Source organism: Heterodontus francisci, chromosome 4 (assembly GCF_036365525.1).
Source record: "Heterodontus francisci isolate sHetFra1 chromosome 4, sHetFra1.hap1, whole genome shotgun sequence".
NCBI classification, from domain to species: Eukaryota; Metazoa; Chordata; class Chondrichthyes; order Heterodontiformes; family Heterodontidae; genus Heterodontus; species Heterodontus francisci.
In genome coordinates this window covers 27,512,005-27,534,691 of record NC_090374.1, presented here as the reverse complement: position 1 = coordinate 27,534,691, position 22,687 = coordinate 27,512,005, and the positions used below count along the sequence as shown (strand labels likewise).

General features: G+C 44.1%; 1 protein-coding gene across 2 annotated transcripts in view; it reads left to right on the top strand.

Moving 5' to 3' along the window:
• Positions 1 to 22,100, top strand: part of LOC137368948 (15-hydroxyprostaglandin dehydrogenase [NAD(+)]-like) — a 77,672-nt gene extending 55,572 nt beyond the window's left edge. The window contains exons 5-7 of one of the 2 annotated variants that reach the window (XM_068029313.1): positions 4,355 to 4,431; positions 7,469 to 7,632; positions 21,878 to 22,100. In XM_068029313.1, the coding sequence (XP_067885414.1) occupies positions 4,355 to 4,431; positions 7,469 to 7,632; positions 21,878 to 21,884 (248 nt within the window). In that variant the 3' untranslated portion in view covers positions 21,885 to 22,100. Of the gene's footprint in view, positions 1 to 4,354; positions 4,432 to 7,468; positions 7,633 to 11,772 lie in introns of both variants that reach the window. The other variant, XM_068029312.1, reaches the window with a different exon arrangement.
• The last annotated feature ends 587 nt before the right edge of the window (positions 22,101 to 22,687 follow it).

Below are 22,687 nucleotides of genomic sequence, written 5' to 3'. Positions count from 1 at the left end.
TTTTGATAGACAAGGGTATTAAGGGATATGGAGCCAAGACAGGTGGATAAAGTTAGGGTACAGACCAACCATGATGTCATTGAATGGTAGAACAGTTCGAGGGACTGAATGGCCTACACCTGTTCCTATGTTCTTGTGTTCCTAATTATATTGCCACAAAACCTATTTTTCCCCTTAAAGATATTCTGCCCGATCATTGCAGCAAAACTAAATTATATGTGATGCAGCTGCCATGACACTCTCATTCCCGTCTCTGGCTGGGAAGAAAACTTTTGATAACATTGTTGTGAATTCTGAGATGAGGATATTATAAATTCCTCGCAATAAAGACATTCATGAATTTCAATGGCACCAAAAATTTGGCAGCATGTAAAACCCTCTGCCGATGCACTATTGTTTGCTTTGCTCAACTGCCCAAGATAAATTTCACCTCCAAATTGTCAGACTACATGCACAAAAGCTATAACTCCATTTACAGCACCCTGATGTTGAGATGTTTGAAGATCTACAAGCTTCAGACTCAACTTGAAGAGCCCGTCCTCCCGTTTACATCCAGATGCCCACTCTGAATCGAATGTTACAGGTTTAAACCTCGTGTCAAGAATTGAGCCCATAATCTAGGCTTACACTCCAATGCAGTACTGAGGAAGTGTTGCACTGTCAGAGGTGCTGTCTTTTGGAAAACATGGTAAACATATGAACATACGAATTAGGAACAGGAGTAGGCCACTCAGCTCCTTGAACTTAAACTCGAACCCCCTACAGCCTTCTTGAGTGGATATAAAAGATCCCATAGAACACTTTCGAAGTAGAATAAGGGTTTCTCTGGGTGTTCAAGACAACATTATTCTTGGACCAGCAATAGCAAAAAACAAATTAACTGGCCATTTATCTCATCGCTGTTCAAATGACCTTCAAATTACCTGCAACATGTGCCGACAGTAGCTACATTTCAAAAGTAATTCATTACTTATGAAACACTTTGGGGCATTCGAAGGACATGAAAGGTGCTATTTAAGGGCAAGTTTTTTTTTATTTTGTTAACAAGCAATGCTACAGGAGACTCAGTAGTCCTCACAAAAGGAAATGTTTGTGTCTCTGTCTCGTTTTTATTCCTTTGGTTACATAACAAACTGGCTAGCCCAACTGTGCACAACATGATCCCACACGCAGCAATGAGATGATGACTAGATAGTCTGTTTTAGTGGAGTTGTTGTTGTACTCTATGCCTCTGTTTAGAAAGCTCAGGATCAAACAGACTTAACAACTTGTCCTGCCACCTTCACAGATTTGTGTATGAGAACTGCCAGCACTCTCTGTTCCTGCACCTACCCCCCCCCCCCCAAACCCCTTTATCCATTTATGAATTCCATTGATAAAAATCCTCTCCCTTTTTTTCAATAGAGTTGTTGGTCTCTGAGCTTGAGTAGGAGAAGTGGCAGCAAAACGAGTCGAGGAGGGAACAGCACACAAAGCTACGCTTCTCTTCCTGTGCCTTGCTCTCACAGAATCATTTTGAAAATGCTAATTTATCTCCCATGATATTACGCACAGCATTTTGACTTTGGGTGATAGCATGAAATGGACAATATCGGGTCTCATCCCTCTCGACTCTCATTTCCATTAAAGTTAATAGGAATGAAATTTGGGCAAGCTGCTCAAATTTCAACCATTTCTCACTGTTGTCCAAAAAAGCCAAATTTACCCCCAGGGAGTCAAAGCCAAATGTTGTCTTAAAGTGAAGCAGAGTTTGGGGGCAGGGGCTGATTGAATCAGATGTAGATCTGATTCAGTCATTTTTAAACTATGCATTCTGCACTTCTTTAAAAAATTAATTATTAAACTCCTTTAGAATTTAGAAGAATGAAGAAGTGATCTCAGTAAAACATATAAAATTCTTAAGGGACTTGACAGGGCAGATCCTGAGAAAATGTTTCCCTTGGCTGTGGAGACTAGAACTGGGGAGTGACCATTTAGGACTGAGTTAAGTAATTTCTTCACTCAAAGGGTTGTGGATTTTTGGAATTCTCTACCCCGGAGAGGAGTGGATGCTTAGTCATTGAATATATTTAAGACAGAGATAGATGGATGTTTGGATACTAAGGGAACCAAGGGATATGGGGATAGTACAGGAAGTTGGGGTTGAGGTAAAAGAACAGCCTTGATCATATTGAATGATGGAGTAGGTTTGAAGAGCCGAATGGCCTACTCCTGTCCTGATTTCTTATATTCTTATGCTCCCATCCACATTTATAATGGGAATTCTTGTGTAAACATGCCAACCTCCAATTGCATTCTCTCCTACTTGTGGTGGTGCGGCATCAAATAAAGGAACAAAGGACCATTCCCTAACCCACCCAATACACAAAGCCAGAAGTGGTTATACCAGTCACATGTCTACCCTGCTGGCCAACTTGGGGAGTTTTAAATTGTAGAAACAGTGTTTGAATTGGGAGAAAGCTCTTGGCTCCTGGATTGAAAAAAGCCTCTCCTTTCTGCTCCCATCTCTTTCTCACGGAACTCCAAGATCCATTGAAGACACATGAACCCCAAGAGAGAAAGGTCTCCTACAGTGAACAAGGTTTAAGAAGAATCCTGAGCCCCAATGAAAAGCAAGACCAGATCTTCAATCATGGACTCTACAGCGAGCTCGAAGCACAGTAACAAAAAACAGTCCTCAGAGATTGCCTCAAACCTTTCCACTTTATTTTTTCTTCAGCTCTTTTCTGTCCCTATCTGCATGTGTGTATCACGTATGCACGCTAGTGTGGTCATGTTGTGTATCCGTAGGCGTTAACCGAATTAGAGTTTAAGTTTTAATAAATTTCACCTTTCTTCTTTAAACCTAAGAAAGCCTGTTTGTGCTCATTTCTTTGCCTTATAATTGGAAAGTAGTGAACAAGGATTCACCAAGGGGGAGCTCAAAACAAGGTGTTTTAAAATTATAGTAAGACCAGGTGAAGGCTGAGAGGGACCTATAGACACTTCTGTCACCTGGTCATAACAATGGAAACAGGCCATTTGACCAACCAGTCTATGGTGGTGTATATTTTCCATAGGAGCAGTATTCCTGATCCCATGTGGCCAACCTGTTCCTCTGTCCATTTATTCCCCCTTCCTTCAACTACCTATCTCACCTATTCTTCTGGTAGTGCATCGTGTTGCATCTTTTTGTGTAAAATTGCTTCTCCCACTCTCCTAAATCTTTTATGTTTATTCTTATATCTATGACTCCATGTGCTAGACCAGGGTTGTCCAACATACAGCCCGTGGGCCAGGATCCAGCCTGCCAAAGGTTTCCATCCAGCCCACGGATGTATTTTAGAGATAAGAGATTTTCCATTGTTGTCTTCTTTATGACTAGCTTTTTAAAACATTGTGCTATCAGTTTCATAGCAGTTTCCCAACCTCAGACAGATTTGCGGTTTTCCGGCAGGTTCTCGGGGGACAACATGGGGGGGTGCACAGAGAGGGAGGGAGGAAGAGAGAGTGATCAAGATCACTCCTGACAGATGGACATCTATCTGGAATACTTTGCATTACTACAAGAATTGTGCAGGCAAACGTTGACTACTTGTGCAAGCAAAAAAAATGCCAGGTATCTCACTTCTTCACAATAATGCACATTTGTTATTGATTTGATTAATAGTAAGATAAATTTTCAATGCTTTTCTCTTTCAGAAATTGTCTCATTGGCCCCCAATTTAAGCCAAAAATTGTAATGTGGCCCCCAACATAAAAAAAGGTTGGACAACCCTGTGCTAGACCCTTCATAATTTTAAACATATCTGTCAAATCTCCTCTGTTCTAATGAAAACAATCCCAAATTATAATGGAAAAGGTTGATAAGTGTGTGCAGATGTGAGATCACTCACTCTTCCTCTCTCTCGTGCTCTCTGACATATAATGCATGATGTCAGAGTTGCATAACCGGTATTTGGTGTTCATATTTCAGGAATCATTGTTTTAAAATCTCTCGATGTTCTTTCCCCGCCCTATCTCTGTAACCTCCTTCAGCCTACAACCCTCTGAGAGACATGCGCTCCTCCAATTCTGGCATCTTGCACACACCAGATTTTCATATCTCCACCATCACTGTGCCTTCAGCTGTCTAGACTCATAGCTCTGCAATTCCCTCTCTAAACCCCTCTGCCTCTCGACTCCTCTCTCCTCCTTTACGACACTCCTTTAAATCTACCTCTTTTGGTCACCTGTCCCAAATATGTGGCTCAGGGTGAAACTGCATTTGATAGCACTCCTGTGAAGCACCTTGAGACATTTTACTACATTAAAGATGGCATATAAATGCAAGTTGTTGTTCAATTCACCCTTGTGTTCTTCCATTTCCATTTAGGTATATACCCAGCACCACATGGGCCAGTCTACACAGCCACAAAACATGGTGTGATTGGATTCACCAGGGCTATAGCAGTGAGTATGCCTGAGTCATTACTTCCTTCCATTTTCATTATCATCTCCGTGCGCTTTTGCAGTTCATACTTTGTTGTGGTCAGGCAGAAATAGCATTTTAAATTTCTTTGATTTTTATATTGTATGTAGCTTTGTGCTCAAGTTGCTAGTGCCACGGAATGTAACATTCCACTCAGTTGCTCGATGCAAAGTGAAGGTTTTTTCACCTTGTCACATCAACAAGACTTGTCACATCAAAAGGCTTAGCGTTACCCTCAAACTGGCAATCAACATGACATCATTTGACATTTTTCCGCTCTTTATATTAATTGTCCTATTGTCTTGAGCGGCATTGTGTCTTGTGTTGAAGTCGAGGCCCTTTCCCTCAAGGATCTGGATTGAGACTGCCAAGCCCATGCCACATCCTTGAGAGAGAGAATGTTCATCCTGTTTTTCTGGAGTGGATTTGAACCCAATTCCCAGAAGGTGGCCAGTATCTAACTCACCGCCACTCACTCCCCCAAATGTGTTCGATCTTAATGTTTTCAAATTGGAAATATAAGGACAGATTTTTTGGTTATTTACAGGACCAGGAGTTCCTGCCCTGAGCTATTCACAGCAAATGGCTACAAGAGCAGGTCAGAGGCTAGATATAGAACATTACAGCGCAGTACAGGCCCTTCGGCCCTCGATGTTGCGCCGACCTGTGAAACCATCTGACCTACACTATTCCATTTTCATCCATATGTCTATCCAATGACCACTTAAATGCCCTTAACGTTGGCAAGTCTACTACTGTTGCAGGCAGGGCGTTCCACGCCCCTACTACTCTCTGAGCAAAGAAACTACCTCTAACATCTGTCCAAGATCTAACACCCCTCAACTTAAAGCTATGTCCCCTCGTGTTTGCCATCACCATCCGAGGAAAAAGACTCTCACTATCCACCCTATCTAACCCTCTGATTATCTTATATGTCTCTATTAAGTCACCTCTCCTCCTCCTTCTCTCTAACGAAAACAACCTCAAGTCCCTCAGCCTTTCCTCGTAAGACCTTCCCTCCATACCAGGCAACATCCTAGTAAATCTCCTCTGCACCCTTTCCAAAGCTTCCACATCCTTCCTATAATGCGGTGACCAGAACTGCACGCAATACTCCAGGTGCGGTGTCACCAGAGTTTTGTACAGCTGCAGCATGACCTTGTGGCTCCGAAACTCGATCCCCCTACTAATAAAAGCTAACACACCATATGCCTTCTTAACAGCCCTATTAACCTGGGTGGCAACTTTCAGGGATTTATGTACCTGGACACCAAGATCTCTCTGCTCATCTACACTACCAAGAATCTTCCCATTAGCCCAGTACTCTGCATTCCTGTTACTCCTTCCAAAGTGAATCACCTCGCACTTTTCCGCATTAAACTCCATTTGCCATCTCTCAGCCCAGCTCTGCAGCCTATCTATGTCCCTCTGTAACCTACAACATCCTTCGGCACTATCCACAACTCCACCGACCTTCGTGTCATCCGCAAATTTACTAACCCACCCTTCTACACCCTCATCCAGGTCATTTATAAAAATGACAAACAGCAGTGGTCCCAAAATAGATCCTTGCGGTACACCACTAGTAACTAAACTCCAGGATGAACATTTGCCATCAACCACCACCCTCTGTCTTCTTTCAGCTAGCCAATTTCTGATCCAAAGCACTAAATCACCTTCAATCCCATACTTCCGTATTTTCTGCAATAGCCTACCGTGGGGAACCTTATCAAACGCCTTACTGAAATCCATATACACCACATCCACGGCTTTACCCTCATCCACCTGTTTGGTCACCTTCTCAAAAAACTCAATAAGGTTTGTGAGGCACGACCTACCCTTCACAAAACCGTGCTGACTATCGCTAATGAACTTATTCTTTTCAAGATGATTATAAATCCTATCTCTTATAACCTTTTCTAACATTTTACCCACAACTGAAGTAAGGCTCATAGGTCTATAATTACCAGGGCTGTCTCCACTCCCCTTCTTGAACAAGGGGACAACATTTGCTATCCTCCAGTCTTCCGGCACTATTCCTGTCGACAATGACGACATAAAGATCAAGGACAAAGGCTCTGCAATCTCCTCCCTGGCTAGGAATCCTTTGGCGAGTAACTCACCACCTGACTCTCCAAAGTCTGTCCACCATTTACAAGGCACAAGTCAGGAGTGTGATGGAATACTCTCCACTTGCCTGGATGGATGCAGCTCCAACAATACTCAAGAAGCTCGACACCATCCAGGACAAAGCAGCCCGCTTGATTGGCACCCCATCTACAAACATTCACTCCCTCCACCACTGAGGCACAGTGGCAGCAGTGTGTACCATCTACAAGATGCACTGCAGCAAAGCACCAAGGTTCCTTAACCAACACCTTCCAAACCCAGCACCTCTACCCCCTAGAAGCACAAGGGCAGCAGATGCATGGGATCACCTCCACCTGCAAGTTCCCCTCCAAGTCACACACCATCCTGACTTGGAACTATATCGCCATTCCTTCATTGTCGCTGGGTCAAAATCCTGGAACTCCCTCACATGGACTGCAGCGGTTCAAGAAGGCAGCTCACTGCCACCTTCTCAAGGGCAATGAGGCATGGGCAACAAATGCTGGCCTGGCCAGTGACGCCCACATCCCATGAATGAATTAAAAAATTCTTCCAGTGGGAATGTTATTGATGAAGTGGCTGAAAATGGTTGGACATGGATACTGCCCTGAGGAATTCTGGCTGTGATAACCTAGGGCTCTGATGATTACTATAGCCCTCGGGCACCCCTGGTAGGGCCTACTAATAGCAGAAAGGGAAAATCCCAAATGCAAAATGATTTCTCCGCATCCTGGTGGAGTGTAAAAATTCTGAAGGAACACTTACCTCCTGTCTTCAACTTTTCCCATCCTCCCAGGGATCTTCACTGGGTGCTAAGCCACCATTTGCATCCATCCCCATTAGATAAAATGCACTCAGTGGGACCACATTGTACAGTGAATGGTAACACTCCAACTGCTTTCCTTTCAGGCAACGTCAAAACTCTCAGGCTATGGAGTGAGGATCAACACAATTTGTCCGGGCTTTGTGGATACCCCACTTCTAAGCTCTGTGAATTGTGAGGAAATGATGGGAAAATATTACATATTCAAGGACACTGTCAAAAAGCTGATGCAGCACTATGGAATACTAGAGTAAGTACATTTTTGAGAGATGAAAAAGTAATGTAAGAAAACTAGCTTCTGTTGGGGAGTGAGTTGCACTGAGGTATAACCCCTTTCCCATTTTCCCCAACATCGTTGTGTAAGGGGAGGGTGGCATGGTTGATCTTCATCGTGATGTTCTTCACCAAAGAGCCGAGCAACACTTTTTCACCCAGAGGGTAGTGGAAATCTGAAATGATCTTCCCCAGAAAAGCTATGAATACTTAGGCCAACTGCAATTTTCAAGACTGACAGTGATAGATATTTGTTGGGTAAGGATATCAAGCGATATGGGGGAGGAAATGCCAGGTAAAGGAGGTTGAGATACAGATCAACAAGATCGAACTGGTTGACCAGGCTCAAGGAACTGAATGGCCTACTTCTGTCCCTTTGGGGGTCATTCCAAGCCAGCCCGCCAGGAATACAAGCCTAGTCTATGCAACCTGTCCTCATAATTTAACTCTTTTAGCCCCAATATCATTCTAGTGAAACTACACTGCACATCCTTCAAAACCATTGTATCAGGCTGGTTTTTTCGCCCCTGCCAAGGCCGGGAACGGAAGCAGGCGAACAAGTGCAAAATTTCACACTGCCAGCCCGTGTGCCAGTTCCCCGGCTCTGTCCAGCACCTGGGCCATTTTCCCAGAAGTAGGATTGGGGGTGGGGGGGGGAGGTGCAGCAGGATTACCCACCCCCAAGCAGCAGGCAGCCGATTGAAGCAGTTAAGGGCCTATTAATGCTTATTGAAAGAGGCTGACTGGGATTTTCCAGACAGCCTCCAGAATCCTGAAGGATACAGAGGACAGTTTCATTGTTTGAAGGGAGCATCCCGGTGGGAGACTGGGGAAGAGGGGAGGGCTGCCTGGGCTCAGTAGCAGCCACAGGCCACATCGTAGAGGGCCTCCCCACCTCACTGATAGTCTGGCTGCAAAGGCCATTTTTTTTATTTACAGTTTGAAAGTTGGAGAGAGGCCACCTCCATTTTGAAGCACCTGCATCCTCACTTACCTACCATGGCATCCTGCTGCTGCTTTCAAGGCCCTCCAACATCGCCCCTGCCCACCATCCTTAATAGGACGGTAGCCTGCCAACTGGCCATTAATTGGCTGCTCCAGGGAAAATCACCATGAATGAGTGTTTTCCACACAGTGGGCTGAATTTTACCAACCTCCCGAGACTGGTTTGGAGGTGGGGGTCAATAGAATTGCAATGGAAAGCTGTTGAGGGGTGACGGTGGGATAGGCCAATGATGGCCTTCCTGCCCGGAGGCTAATTGAGACCCCACTTAAGGGCCTCTTCCTAGTGCCACTGAGATTTAACTAGCGGCAGAGGGGGCCTCCGTCACATAGGGAGGTCCCCCAATAAAACAAGGTGACCTCCCTGCAGGCTTGGGGAGGTGGGGGGTGACCTCCTCCATGGGCCTCCACTGGAAAAATCTCCACATACGTTTACACACCCTTTTCCCCCCCCCCCCCCCCACCCCTTGCTGGGCAACCCCACCTCACTCACCTTGGGTTCGGGCTCCATTGCTGGGCCTGGTTCCAGGCCCGTTGTAGTATGGGCAATGGCCACTGCTCCCGATGGTGCTGCTGATATTAATTTGCCAGCCCTGTGATTGGCCAGCAGCTCTTGGAGGCGGAAGCCCCATCTTTAAATGGACGAGGATCCCGGTGCTGGGCACTTAAGTGCCTCAGTGCCAGTAGATCATGCCGGGGTGGGGTGGGGGGGTGGGGTGGTCCTTAGCACCAGGAAAACAATGAAATCTTAATACTTCATAGACCTGCTCTGTTAATTGGTCCTTTCCCTAGAACATTACCTTGTCTTTTTCAGATGTTGGCCAACCAGCTTGGTTTCCAAATCAATTGAAAAGGAAATCGGGCTAGATCTAAAACTGATTCTCTAGCACCTACTTTGTGCTCAAGATGAATGTTAACCCCATATTTCAGTCCTGAGCAAGTAAATTCACATTGGCCAGCCATACAGTCGCTATGGTTTTAGAAATCTCATGAATCCAAATGGTGAGGGAGGCCTTTCAGCCCATCTACCCCATCCTTCCATGGAAACCTACTATCCCATCACTACCTCTAACTGCCTTTCAATGACTTGAGTTTTCACTTCCACTACCCTACCTGGAACAGCTGTTTGTGTGAAGAAGTGGGTAAGGTAATGATTATGTAAGTGGGATAATAATCCAGAAGTTTAGGTGAATAATAGCAAGTTTGAGAACTTGAATTCAGTTTCTTCAGAAGAAAATTTGGAAATAAAAAGTTGATATTGGAAAATCTGACCATGAAGCTGTTGGACTGCCACAAAAACCCAATTGCTTCTCTACTTGAGGGAAACCCACCTTCCTTGCCTGGTCTGGCCTACATGTGATTTCAATCCTACAACAACTTGGTTGACTTTTAATTAGTTGCTGATGTACCTCAAACCGCAACAAAGAACACCGGTTCACCACCATCACATTTATAGGGCAACAAGGAATGGGTAATTAATGCTAGCCCTGCCAGTGATGTCCACATCCTGAGAGTGATTTTTTTTAAAATTCTACCTCTATGTTCTATGTTCTATGTTCTAACATCAGTCTTAAACTTACCGTTACCAGTTAATTTTGAGTACTAAATATGTTGGCTCTGATACTCGACAGGGATTCTCCCAGATTCTTGCTATACCAAGCCCTAGAGGGGCTTCCTGTCTGAAGAGGTGATAGAGGCAGGAACCCTCACAACATTTAAGAAGTATTTAGATGAACACTTGAAATGCCATAGCAGACAAGGTTACGGGCCAAGTGCTGGAAAATGGGATTAGAACAGTTAGGTGCTTGATGGCTTACAGGGCTTGATGTGCTGAAGGGCCTGTTTCTGTGTTGTATAACTCTATGACTCTATGGCTCTAGGAATAGTCTTTCTCAGCTGTTTTCATGCTGTTTCTGTTTGGGGATGTTTGACGGTGGTGGTTCTACCAATGTCTTGCCAATGTTACGGCAAAAGAGGTAAAACCAACCCCTCCCCAGAATTCCAAGACCATTAGCTGATACAAACATTAGAAACAATTGGAGGTCATTCAATTGCTCAGGCCTTCTGTGCCATTCGCTGAAGTCATGGATGATCTATACTCCCATTCCATTTGCTTGCCTTTGGTCCATGTGTGTTATTAACTCCATCAATCTCAGTCTTCAAAGCTCCAATTGATCCCCGGCATCCACAGCCTCTTGGGGGAGAGAATTCAATTTTCCCCATGGGCTTCGGGACCCTGACATCGGGGTCAAATGGGGGTCAGAACCCCGCACTGTGTGGGAAATAGTCACCTGGCTGTAATCTTCCCTGAGTTGGCCTATTAGTGGCTAGATGGTGGGCCCACCATCCTTGCAGGCCTTCAAAGCTGGAAAGTCAATAGGAGGCCCTCCAACACTGAAGAAGCAGAAGCCTTCCTTTCCAGTTAAGGGAGAGAGAGCACATCAAGATGGAGGTGCCCTCTCTCCACATTTTTTAAATTAGAAAATTCCCTCAGCAGTTGGGTCACCATTGTGGGAGGAGAGTGGCTCGACAGGGCAGCCTGCGGCCTTAGCTGAGGCAGGCAGGTGCAGAGAGCCTCAAAGCCTGCCTGGTGCGCTTGTCTTCCTGCTCTGCCACTGGTCTGTTCCCTGACACCTCGGGATGCCTGGAGGCCAACTGCAACATTCCAGTCAACCTCTGAAAATAGGCCTTAAGTGGCCACTTGTGGACACCCTGACGCACATCCCATTTCTGGGCAAATAGCCCAAGGGTGGAATGGTGCCGGCAAACTGGCACCCCAGCCAGCGGCGTGAATATTTGAGCCCACTCGCCTCAGTCCTTGCCCTCATCAGGGGCTAAAAATCCTGCCCCATATTTCCACCATTATTTGTGCAGAACAAGTACGACCTGAATTCCCTTGAATAACCTCACTCTAATTTTCAGAACTTGTCCTCACCTTCTGATTTCCTGACCAAAGGAAATAGTTTCTCTGGGCCTACCCTGTCGAATTCTTTTAACATTGTAAACGCTTCAGATCACCCCTTATTTTCCTGCGCTTAAGATGCTTCTGTAGATGCATGTGAAAATATTTGCATCGTAACCGATTTTTAAAAATAAAACACTTTGCGCTTTTCAGCCCATCCCTAATCGTTCAGGGATTGATGAAAATACTTCAAGAGGAAGAGCTGAATGGAGCAGTAATGAAGATAACTAAGGCAAAGGGAATCCATTTTGAGATCTACGAGACGACGCTGATTCAGCCGAATCTGAAGTAAAATGCCTCCTATATGAGTGCTGAGATCGCACCAGTCTCGCCAACAGTGTGGTTCTCAAATTCTCTTGCCCCTGAATTCGATGGAAGAGAATGTAGAGTGGGGGGGGAAAAATCCTCTGTAGCTAAAACTGTGCTTTGCACTAATTCTGAACAGCCAAAGATTGTGCAGGTTCATTTCTGGACGAATTTCTGTAATAGCCTTTTTCTTTTAAATTATTTAAGTTAATTCCATTTTTATCATCAAAAGGAGCCCAGCGGTGTGAAATGATTGTGGGTTCCATTAGAGTAATTACGGTTTAAACTAACAATAAGGAGCTTGAATTTGCAATGCTTTTCCAGTTGCCAAGGCTTTATTTACAAGATATACTGAGGGACCTCCTGAGCCCCTCAGACAAATAGCTCCTTAATCCACTTATCCAGATGAAGGCTCAAGTTTTGCAGGAATCAGTAAAATGCAACGATGTTTTTTTTTGTGTGTTTGTGTTTTGGGCAGTTTTTAGCGTGGTCAGTGTGATCCACCAGACCCAGTACATATGTGCAAAATGATCTCATGAATATGTCATTTAATAGCTCAAAGACTGTAATATTATATTTTTTCTTTTTTTTTGCTTCTGTAATTGTCCGCAAACAGATTTTTTTCTTTTGACATTGCCTAATATTTTTGGCTCTCTGGGCTGAATTTTAATCTCTGAAAGTGTTGGTTGGAGTCAGGACAGATATTAAAATTTTTAAAACACAAACAATGACCCCAACACCCCCCCCCCAACTTCCAGGTTTTACTGATGTGGGACAAAGAGGGAGGTTGACAATTTAAATATTTTAATGAAGCTAGCAGCCACTGATTTAACCTGCTTTGCATGGTTGACAAGTCCAGGTTTGGGCTGTTGGGTTTCCTAGTCCTTCACTGAATCATAAAATTGTTACAGGGCAGAAGGAGGCCATTTGGCCCATCGTGTCCACACTGGCTTGCCGAAAGAGCAATTCCCTCAGTTCCATTCCCCTGCCTTCTCCCCATAACCCTGCACATTCTTCCTTTTCATATAACTGCCTAATTCCCTTTTGAATGCTTCAATTGAACCTGCCTCCACCACATTCTCAGGCAGCGCATTCCAGACCTTAACCACTCGCTGTGTGAAAAAGTTTTTCCTCATGTCACTTTTGCTTCTCTTACCAAATATTTTAAATCTGCGCCCTCTCATTATCGATCCTTTCACGAGTGGAAACAGTTTCTCTCTATTTAGTCGTTCCAGACCCCTCATGATTTTGAACACCTCTATCAAATCACCTCTCAGCCTTCTCTTCTCCAAGGAAAACAGTCCTAACTTCTCCAATCTATCTTCATAACTGAAATTCCTTATCCCTGGGGAACCATTCTCGTGAATCTCTTCTGTACTTTCTCCAATGCCCTCACATCTTTCCTCAAGTGCGGCGCCCAGGATTGGATGCAGTACGCCAGCTGAGGCCGAACTAGTGTCTTATACAAATTCAACATAACTTCCTTGCACTTGTACTCTATGCCTCTATTAATAAAGCCCAGGATACTGTATGTTTTATTAACCGCTCTCTCAACCTGTCCTACCACCTTCAATGACTTATGCACGTATACACTTAGTTTTCCCTGCTCCTGCAACCCCTTTAGAATTGTACCCTTTATTCTATATGTTCTTCCTACCAAAATGAATCACTTCACATTTCTCTGCATGGAACTTCATCTGCCACCTGTCTGCCGATTCCACCAACTTGTCTATGTCCTTTTGGAGTTCTACACTACCCTCCTCACAGTTCACAATGTTTCCAAGTTTTGTATCATCTGCAAACTTTGAAATTGTGCCCTGTACATCAAGGTCTAGGTCATTAATATATATAGGAAAAGCAAGGGTCCCAACACTGACCCTGGGGGAACTCCACTACAAGCCTTCCTCCAGCCTAACCACTACTCTTTGTTTCCTGTCACTCAGCCAATTTCATATCCATGTTGCTACCGTCCCTTTTATTCCATGAGCTACAAGTTTTCTCACATGTTTGTTGTGTGGCACTGTATCAAATGTCTTTTGAAAGTCGATGTACACCACATCAACTACATTGCCCTCATCAACCCTCTCTGTTACCTCCTCAAAAAACTCCAGTAAGTTAAACATGATTTTCCCTTAATAAATCCATGCTGGCTTTCCTTAATTAACATGCATTTGTCTATGCAACTATTGATTTTGTCCCAAATTATTTTTTCTATAAGTTTTCCCACCACCGAAGTTAAACTGACTGGCCTGTAGTTGCTGGGCTTATCTTTACACCCTTTTTTGACAAGGGTGTAACGTTTGCAATTCTCCAGTCCTCTGGCACCACCCCTGAATCTAAAGAAGACTGAAAAATTATGGCCAGTGCCTTTGCGATTTTCACCCTCACTTCCCTCAGTATCCTTGGATGCATCTCATCCGGCCCTGGTGCTTTATCCACTTTAAGTTCAGACAGCCTATCTAATACTTCCTCTTTATCAATTTTAAACCCCTCTGGTGTCTGATTTACCTCCTCTTTCAACATTGCCTGGGCTGCATCTTCTTCCTTGATAAAGACAGATGCAAAGTATTCATTTAATACCTCCGCTATGCCCTCTGCCTCCATGTGTAAATCTCCTTTCTGGTCTCTAATCGGCCCCTCTCCTTTTACCACCCTTTTACTATTTATATGCTTATAGAAAACTTTGGGATTTCCTTTAATGCTAGCTGCCAGTCTCTTCTCATGCTCTCTCTTTGCTTCTCTTATTTGCTTTTTCACTTCCCCTCTGGACCTTGCATATTCAGCCAGGTTCTCAATAGTATTTTCTACTTGGCATCTGTCAAAAGTACACTTTTTCTTATTTATCTTAATCTCTATCTCTTTTGTCATCCAGGGAGCTCTGGATTTGTTTGTTCTACTTTTCCCCTTTGAGGGGACATACCTTGACTGTGCCCGAACTATCTCTTCTTTGAAGGTAGCCTATTGTTCATCTACCGGTTTTCCTGCCAGCTTTTGGCTCCAGTTTATTCGCCCAGCTCCATTCTTACCCCATTGAAGTTGCCCTTCCCCCAGTTAATTATTCTTACCCTGGATTGCTCCTTGTTCTTTTCTATAGTTGGCCTAAACCTTATGGTACAATGATCACTATTCCCTAAATGCTCTCCTCCTGATACTTGATCCACTTGGCTCACCTCATTTCCAATAACCAGGTCTAGCAGTGCCTCCTTTCTTGTTGGACTAGCAACATACTGTTGCAGAAAATATCCCTGAACACACTCTAGGAACTCTTGCCCTTCACTGCCCTTTACACTATTATTATCCCAGTCAATATTTGGATAATTAAAGTCCCCCATTAAAACTATCCTATAATTTTTACACCTCTCTGTAATTTCCTTGCAAATTTGTTCCTCCACGTCCTTCCCACAAGCTGGTGGCCTATAGACAACAACGAGCAATGTAACTGCACCTTTTTTGTTTCTTACCTCGAGCCAAATTGATTCTGTCCTCGACCCCTGTGAGACATCCTTTCTCTCCAGAACTGCAATGCTCTCCTTAATCAAACCACTCCTCCCCTTTTTTTAACCTTTCCTATCTTTCCTGAACACCTTGTGTGCAGGAATATTTAACACCCAGTCATGCCCTTCTTTGAGCCAGGTCTCTGTTATAGCCACAGCATTATATTTCTACAAGGCAAGCTGCGCCTATACCTCACCAGTCTTACTAACCACACTCCGTGCATTCACATACATGCACATTAGCCCTGATTCAGACTTTATTCCTTTCTCCCTTACTCTGACCCCACATAGTAACTTGGGAAACCCAATAGCACAAGAGAGGTGCGGACATATTCAGGGAGAAAACAAGTGCCTTTGCAGCACTGCTTGTGGGCCCAGGAGGAACAGGAGTGCTCCCCGCAGTTGTGGATTGGACTTGCCATCTCCCAAGTCCACCCTGTGCCCATCGGAGCTAAGACTGCCCATCAGGCTGACTTCCGAATGGGTTATCCTGTCAGCAACAAAAGATGCGCTTTTGGTTTCCCACCCGAAACTCTGCACCTGCCCCTGTTAATATCCAGTCCATTCATTCTGCTCCTAGACATGCTCTTGCCCCATTTTTTTGCATCACTAGCACAGGCACAATGAGCTCAAATGACCACCTTCTGGGTCATACAATTCCATGATGGCTGCCAATCATGAACTATCATCTACTTCAGATTCTCACATGTACCGGGAGGATTTTTAACTCTCATATATCCCCAGTAGAAACCAGGTGGAACTGGGGTTAAAATCCAGTGATGTGCACTTCACCCTCATTTCCCACCCTGTGGCCATTTTAACACAGCTATTTGCTTGGGCGGTTGAAGCCCCCCTCTTACTCTGACAGGAGTTTGTGATTAAAAGAGAATCAGGGCCCTCGCTATAATGTCATGAAGTCCCTGATGCAATTTTAACTTAAAGTCAAGCTTTGTGGTGCGAGGAACAGAAGGAGTGCTCCTCGAGACCCCACAAGGAAAGTTTGGATCTATTCCACCTTGGGTTCCCCTTTTTCCACACAGGAGTTAAAATTCCATCTATGGAGACATGTGGCTTTTACTTACTTTAACCTATCCTAAAACCCTCAGGGAAAAGAAGATAACTTATATGTATATAAGAAGTAAAATATAATTTTCTCCCTCGGACCAGCACTGGAAAGTATTTATTGCCCATGCCTAGTTGCTTGAGGGCATCAAGAGTCAACATAGAGTAGGACGTGTAGGCCAGACCAGGCGCCCTACCCTGAAAGACATTACACCCATTAGATTTTTACAACAATCCAGCACTTTTCATGGTGACTTTATTTAGACATATAAGCCAAAAATTACCATACTTACTGAGCTCAATTTCTCATCATTTTTATAGTAAGGTTTAACACAAAGCCATGATCATATTGAATGGTGGAGCAGGCTCAAAGGGCTGAATGGCCGACTCCCGCTCCTATTTTTCTATATTTCTATGTTTCTGCTGCACCCATTACTACCCTTTCACTCTCTCCCTGAGCAGCCGGTTCAGTACGTTCATCACCTCTAGTAGTGTCATTCCATGGATGCTGGAGGCCTCCAGTGACTCACCTAACTGAGCTTAAATAATGAATGTTGGGATATTATAAACAAGTGCACCTGACCCAATACACACTTTCCAACAGGGAATATTGAAGCTTGATCAAAAACAGGAAAGTTTGGGGAATATTTTCCTCTTCCCATCCAGACATGCTGAATTACAATGTATCCACTGCCAGTCCAGCTGAATCACATGATCCTGAGATAGGTTCAGATGGAGAGAGTTATTCAACCAATTTGATCATATCCTGCTGGAATATCAGCTCCTAGTGTCTTGCCTCAACCACTGTCAGCTCTATGTAAAGTTTTAAATCTACACCTATATAACCCTGAATCTGCACTCCGCCTTATCTGTATTATTCCAGTTTTGCATTCAACAACAATAACTTGCATTTTCAAAGTACCTTTAACGTTGTAAAACATCTCCAGACGCTTCACAGGATCATTACCAAATAAATTTGACACAAAACCACCTAAAACGATATTGAGACAGTGACTGAAATGTTAGTTAAAGAGGTAGGTTTTAAGGAGCATCCTAAAAGCAGAAGAGGCAGAGGGGTTTAATCAGGTCGCCCGAGACCTTCTTTCCAAGGCTGAAGAGCCCTAGTTTATGATGTACTCCTCAGAACTCTTCACTACAGTACCAAGGATCAGCCTCATTCTTTTCTGCTCCGTGAGAACAGCAAATACCGGGGACTGAGGCTGAGAACTTCCTGGTCTGTACAGCTCAGTACTTTATGACAATAGGGGAAGGTAGCATAGTGGTAATGTTACTAGACTGAAAACCAGAAGCTTGGACTAATGCTGTAGGGACTTGAGTTCAAATCCCAAGCAGCTGGGGGAATTTAAATACAATTAATCAATAAAATCTACAATAAAATGCTAGTCTCAGTGATAATGAAATTACTGGATTTTTGTAAAATCCCACTAATGTCCTCCAGAGGAAGAAATCTGCCATCTTAACCTGGTCTGACGTACACGTGACTCCAGATCCAGAGCAATGCGGTTGCTTAACTTACCTCTGAAATGGCCTAGCAAGCCACTCTGTTGTATCAAACTGCTACAGAGAAAAAGCACTGTGAGTGTATCTACACCACATGGACTGTAGCAGTTGAAGAAGGCGGCTCACCACCACCTTCTCAAGAGCAGTTAGGGATGGGCAATGAATGCTGGCCTTGCCAGCGATGCTCATATCCTAAGAATGAATTTTTTTAAAAAGTTATCAACAAAACCACGAGGAGGGATAAAAGCAACCACATTCCAAATCCTTGCCTACCGTCACTGTGTATTAAAGTATGGCAAGTGCCTTGGTCATGATTTTTCAACACATTGTTGGCCAAGGATTCATAAAATCTATCCTAATGGTAAAATGTACTTTATATGCTGGAAAGAGACCAAAGCAAAGACGTTTTCATTTTTTAAATTCAGTCATGGGATGTGAGCATCACTGGGGATCAGGGAGGGGGATTTCTTTGTGTGTCATTATAGAAAAATCATAAACACTTTGGTTCTAAAATTCTACTGATGCTCTCTTCTGGTCTCCTACCGTAACTCCAGAACTTCGGAAAAATGGCAGAGGACTGACCTAGCTTGGCTATACCTGGTCACGGCTAGGAAGGGGATCTGCCAGGATCCTATTTGGAGATCCAAGGGAGATTACGAAAACCTTATGCAAAGTTTGTGCAAAGAGGGAAGTTCCCCTGGATTTTCGACCATAATTGGTGTTTAGTCTGGATGGGTTTGGGTTGGGTGGGAGGGGTGGTTATAGTTTGGTAAATCTGTTTTCTGACCCAAACCTGCCTCCAGCCCGCCCATTTCTGAGGCCGGAATGTGGGCGGGCAACCAATCTGCTCCAAGAAAGCAGGTTGGAACTTTAATTATGATAATGAGGCTGCATGCCTCATTGCTATTCAGCTTTTGAAATTTTAACTGTGGTTGGGCAAGTATCAGGGAACCCAGCAGCCTCATCGAGGTGAGGATTCAGGTGGATTCAGGAGGTATGAGCCTTCACTCCTACCTCCTGGATTCAGGTGCCTGCCCAAGGCACCTCCAAACCCTTTCTCCACCTTCTCTCCCAAAGCCTCGGATCCCACCATGAGGTCCCAATTTCCCTCCCCCAGCCCTCAAATAAGAAATCTGACTCCCCAATGAGGCCTCTGATTTAGCCCCTCCCCGCTCAGGCCTGTAATTCCCTCTCCCCCCCCGACATCCCGCAGCAGAAATCCTCCAACCTCCTCCCCACCAGCCCCCTGCCCGGGATTGGCAGTGTACCCAATTGACCTCCTCACCCCCATTAAAACTCCACAACATGTGGGAACCCTGAATTTTGGGTTCCCCACAACTTTCTGACTGACCCGCTCCCTGCTGCACCCCTTCCTGGTTCCAGATTTCATAGGAACATAGCAGCAGGAGTAGGCCATTCAGCCCATCGAGCCTGCAGCACCATTCAGTACGATCATGGCTGATCTTACACTTCAATGCCTTTTCCCCACACTATCCTCATATTCCTTTATGTCATTGGTATTTAGAAATCTGTCAATCTCTACTTTAAACATACTCAATGACTGAGCTCCCTCTGGAGTAGAGAATTCCAAAGATTCACAACTCTGAATAAAGAAATTTCTCCTCATCTCTGCCCTTATTTTGAAATTGTGTCCCCTGGTTCTAGACTGCCCTACCAAGGGAAACATCTTATCTGCATCTACCCTGTCTATCCCTTTAAGTATTTTGTAGGTTTCAATGAGATCACCTCTCATTCTTTGAAACTCTAGGGAACACAAGCCCTGTTTCCTCAATCTCTCATTGAGTAACATGGCCTAGTCACACTACAGCTCTTAAGGCCAGAGCTAAATTGAAATTTCCTCATGCGACCCGGGCCTTAGAATCCTGAAGGGCTGAGGGTAGGGCCATTTAGAGGCAAGATCAGGCAGAAGGAAGTGAAGATGGAAATCAGGCTTTCACCCAGCTGAACACACTTATAAACAGCATTCAGAATTTTCGCTGGGTATTAGAATCCGAATGAAACAAACTTGGGACATGTGCTTCAATTTTAAACTCCAAAAGAGTTGGAAGAAATTCAAACATAGTTGCAGAGTAAATGAGGATTCAAGAAAACTCTCCAACAAATCGTAGAGTAGGCCCACTCTAATATCTCATTTAACACTGGGGATGTTACTCTATTGTAATATTGACCATCTTTGAGGCCTCGCTATTGACTCAAAGCATGGGGAAGGTGAGCAACAAGCTCGCTGAGATTTACATATGCAAGATTGGACCCCCACCAAAACCCAGCAGGAATCACTGCCTGGCCTGAGCGGTAATTCGGATGGTTGTTGCCTAAGAACTGTCCCTGGCACAAGGGAAGTCCATCGAAGGAAACTGGGAGAGGAATGTATGTTGAGGGAGGATTGAGGAAGCCAAAGGTTTTCTGTTGGTGTCCAGAGGTCCAATCCTGCTCCTGTTGTCCCCCATATGAAAACTACAAAAGGCTGAGTGGCCTCTTGTGACCCTGAGCACTGTCCCCAGCAGATTTGGCCTGGTGGGGAAACCACCACTGCTCAGGCCTTAGGCTAAAATGGTAGATTGGGCCCTGATGACATCCTCCAACATGATCTGCATGTTTAAAGAGGATCCCATCTTGTTGCCTGAAAGGAAAAAGAGTGGGTAAGTAACCCCCTACCCACGCTATTCTAACTGTTCCCTCCTCCCCCTGCATGTTTTATGCCAGGCAGGCAAAGTTAACATTGAGGCTTGAGTTTTCACATCATTCTATGTGAAGGATGGTGTGATCAAACGCCACAAGATATATTATTTTTACACATTTAAAGGCACAGTATCTTCTTTCGTTACTCAGTTTAAAAGTCATCATCAGTTTGGGACCAATCTGTTCGCAAAAGCTGTTAAAAATAATTTAATCTGCCACTAAAATGGCAATGTATGTTTATTAAAGGCGATTGGAATTGGGGTCGGCACATGAAAAGATGGGACAAAGATGGTGTCACCCATTGGAATTACCCGTGCTCCCACCTTCTAGGTCCCCAATGAACTGTACATGAACAAGATGCAAGTGTATGGTTTATTAGATCCCTATAAGTGAGGACCAAACCTGGTGAATGGTCTGGAATGCACTCAACATTCAAGCTGTGGTCCCAGTGGATTCATACATAGGGTCATATGCCCTCCATTTTCCAGGTGATTCTATCAGCTGTCCAGTAATTTGGTCTGCTTCCCCTCCCCCTTCCTTTGTTGGACACCCTTGTTGCACTAAAACTGCATGGGTACTCACCACCATTTTGTGATTCCTGCCCCACCGGAGGTATGGCAACAGAGCGGAATATTGAGTTTCCACTTCCTCTATATTCAATATAGTTTTTACATGGCTGTGAAGTGACATTCCCTTCAGTTCTGTGTAGGAACTGAGACATTTTAGTCCCCCAATGACTTCAGAGTACAACCTGTGGGGGCCATTGACAGAGTAGATGCGGAGAGGTTGTTTCCCCATGCTGAAGAGTCCAGAATAAGGGACCAGCCATTGAGGATTGAGATGAGGAGATACATCTTCACTCAGAGGGTTGTGAATCTTTAGAATTCTCTATCCCAGAGTGTTGTAGATGCTCAGTCGTTATGTTCAAGGCTGAGATTGCTAGGTATTTGGACTATCGGGGAATTAAGGAATGTGGGAATTGGCAGGAAAGTTAAACTGATGTCGAAGATTAGCCATTATCTTATTGAATGGTGGCGCAGGCTTAAGGTGCCGTAGGGCCTGCTCCTATTTCTTATGTTCAACGTTTCCTGCTGGGTAGCTTAAGTTAAAATTGACCTTTTGAACAGATTCAAGTTGGAAGATGCACTAAAATGACATTTACATGCACTGTTCAGGGAATGATGAAGTGCTGGAGATGTGAAAAGTCTCACAACTTTGATGTGCCAAGTCTCAGCCCCAATAAAGTATCAGCACAGCAGAATACCATAACTCGACTTGCATTTGAAAAGGAAATGCCAAAGTGTTTTTTTGCAATAAACTTAACTATCTTAGTACTGTCTTAACTGTTGTAAATTTGTATTGATCACTGAGCTATATTAAAGCAACTTGTCATGCCAACATTGCTGTCATGGATCAACATTTTTGAATACCAATACCCATGGACTATAAACATTTAATGAGGCTGAAATAATTCATTTCACACTGATCAACATTCCTCTATCAAACAGCGCTGCCAAAAATTCATCTCCTTTCTGTTTGTGGGACCTCACTTTGTTAAAAATAGCTCTTGCATTTACCTGCATTACAGTCAGCGCTGCACTTTAATTAGGGCTAAATGTTGACTTTGTGCGGCTGTGTAAAGTGAATCAACAGCCCGTCTTAACAGCTCTCCCAACTTTTATTTCCTTATCAAACCCATGGTTGGAAGATGGTCATGGGACAGAATAACTTGACTGCTTTGATTTTAACCTTGTGCATTGCCCAGTTCCTGACATATTTCGCTTCACTGTCCTGTCATTTTGTTTCTAGAAGAAGGATTTTAAAAAGTTGAGTAACACTAAGCATTAACTGCTAAGGACGAAAAAGCCCAGGGAATACTTTTTGTGATTTTATTGCAGAGTTGTATCAAATTCTCCCATCTGCTGTTTTAAATGGAGGCATCAACTCATCTAGAATACATGGCTGAGCACTTCCATTAGAAGGAG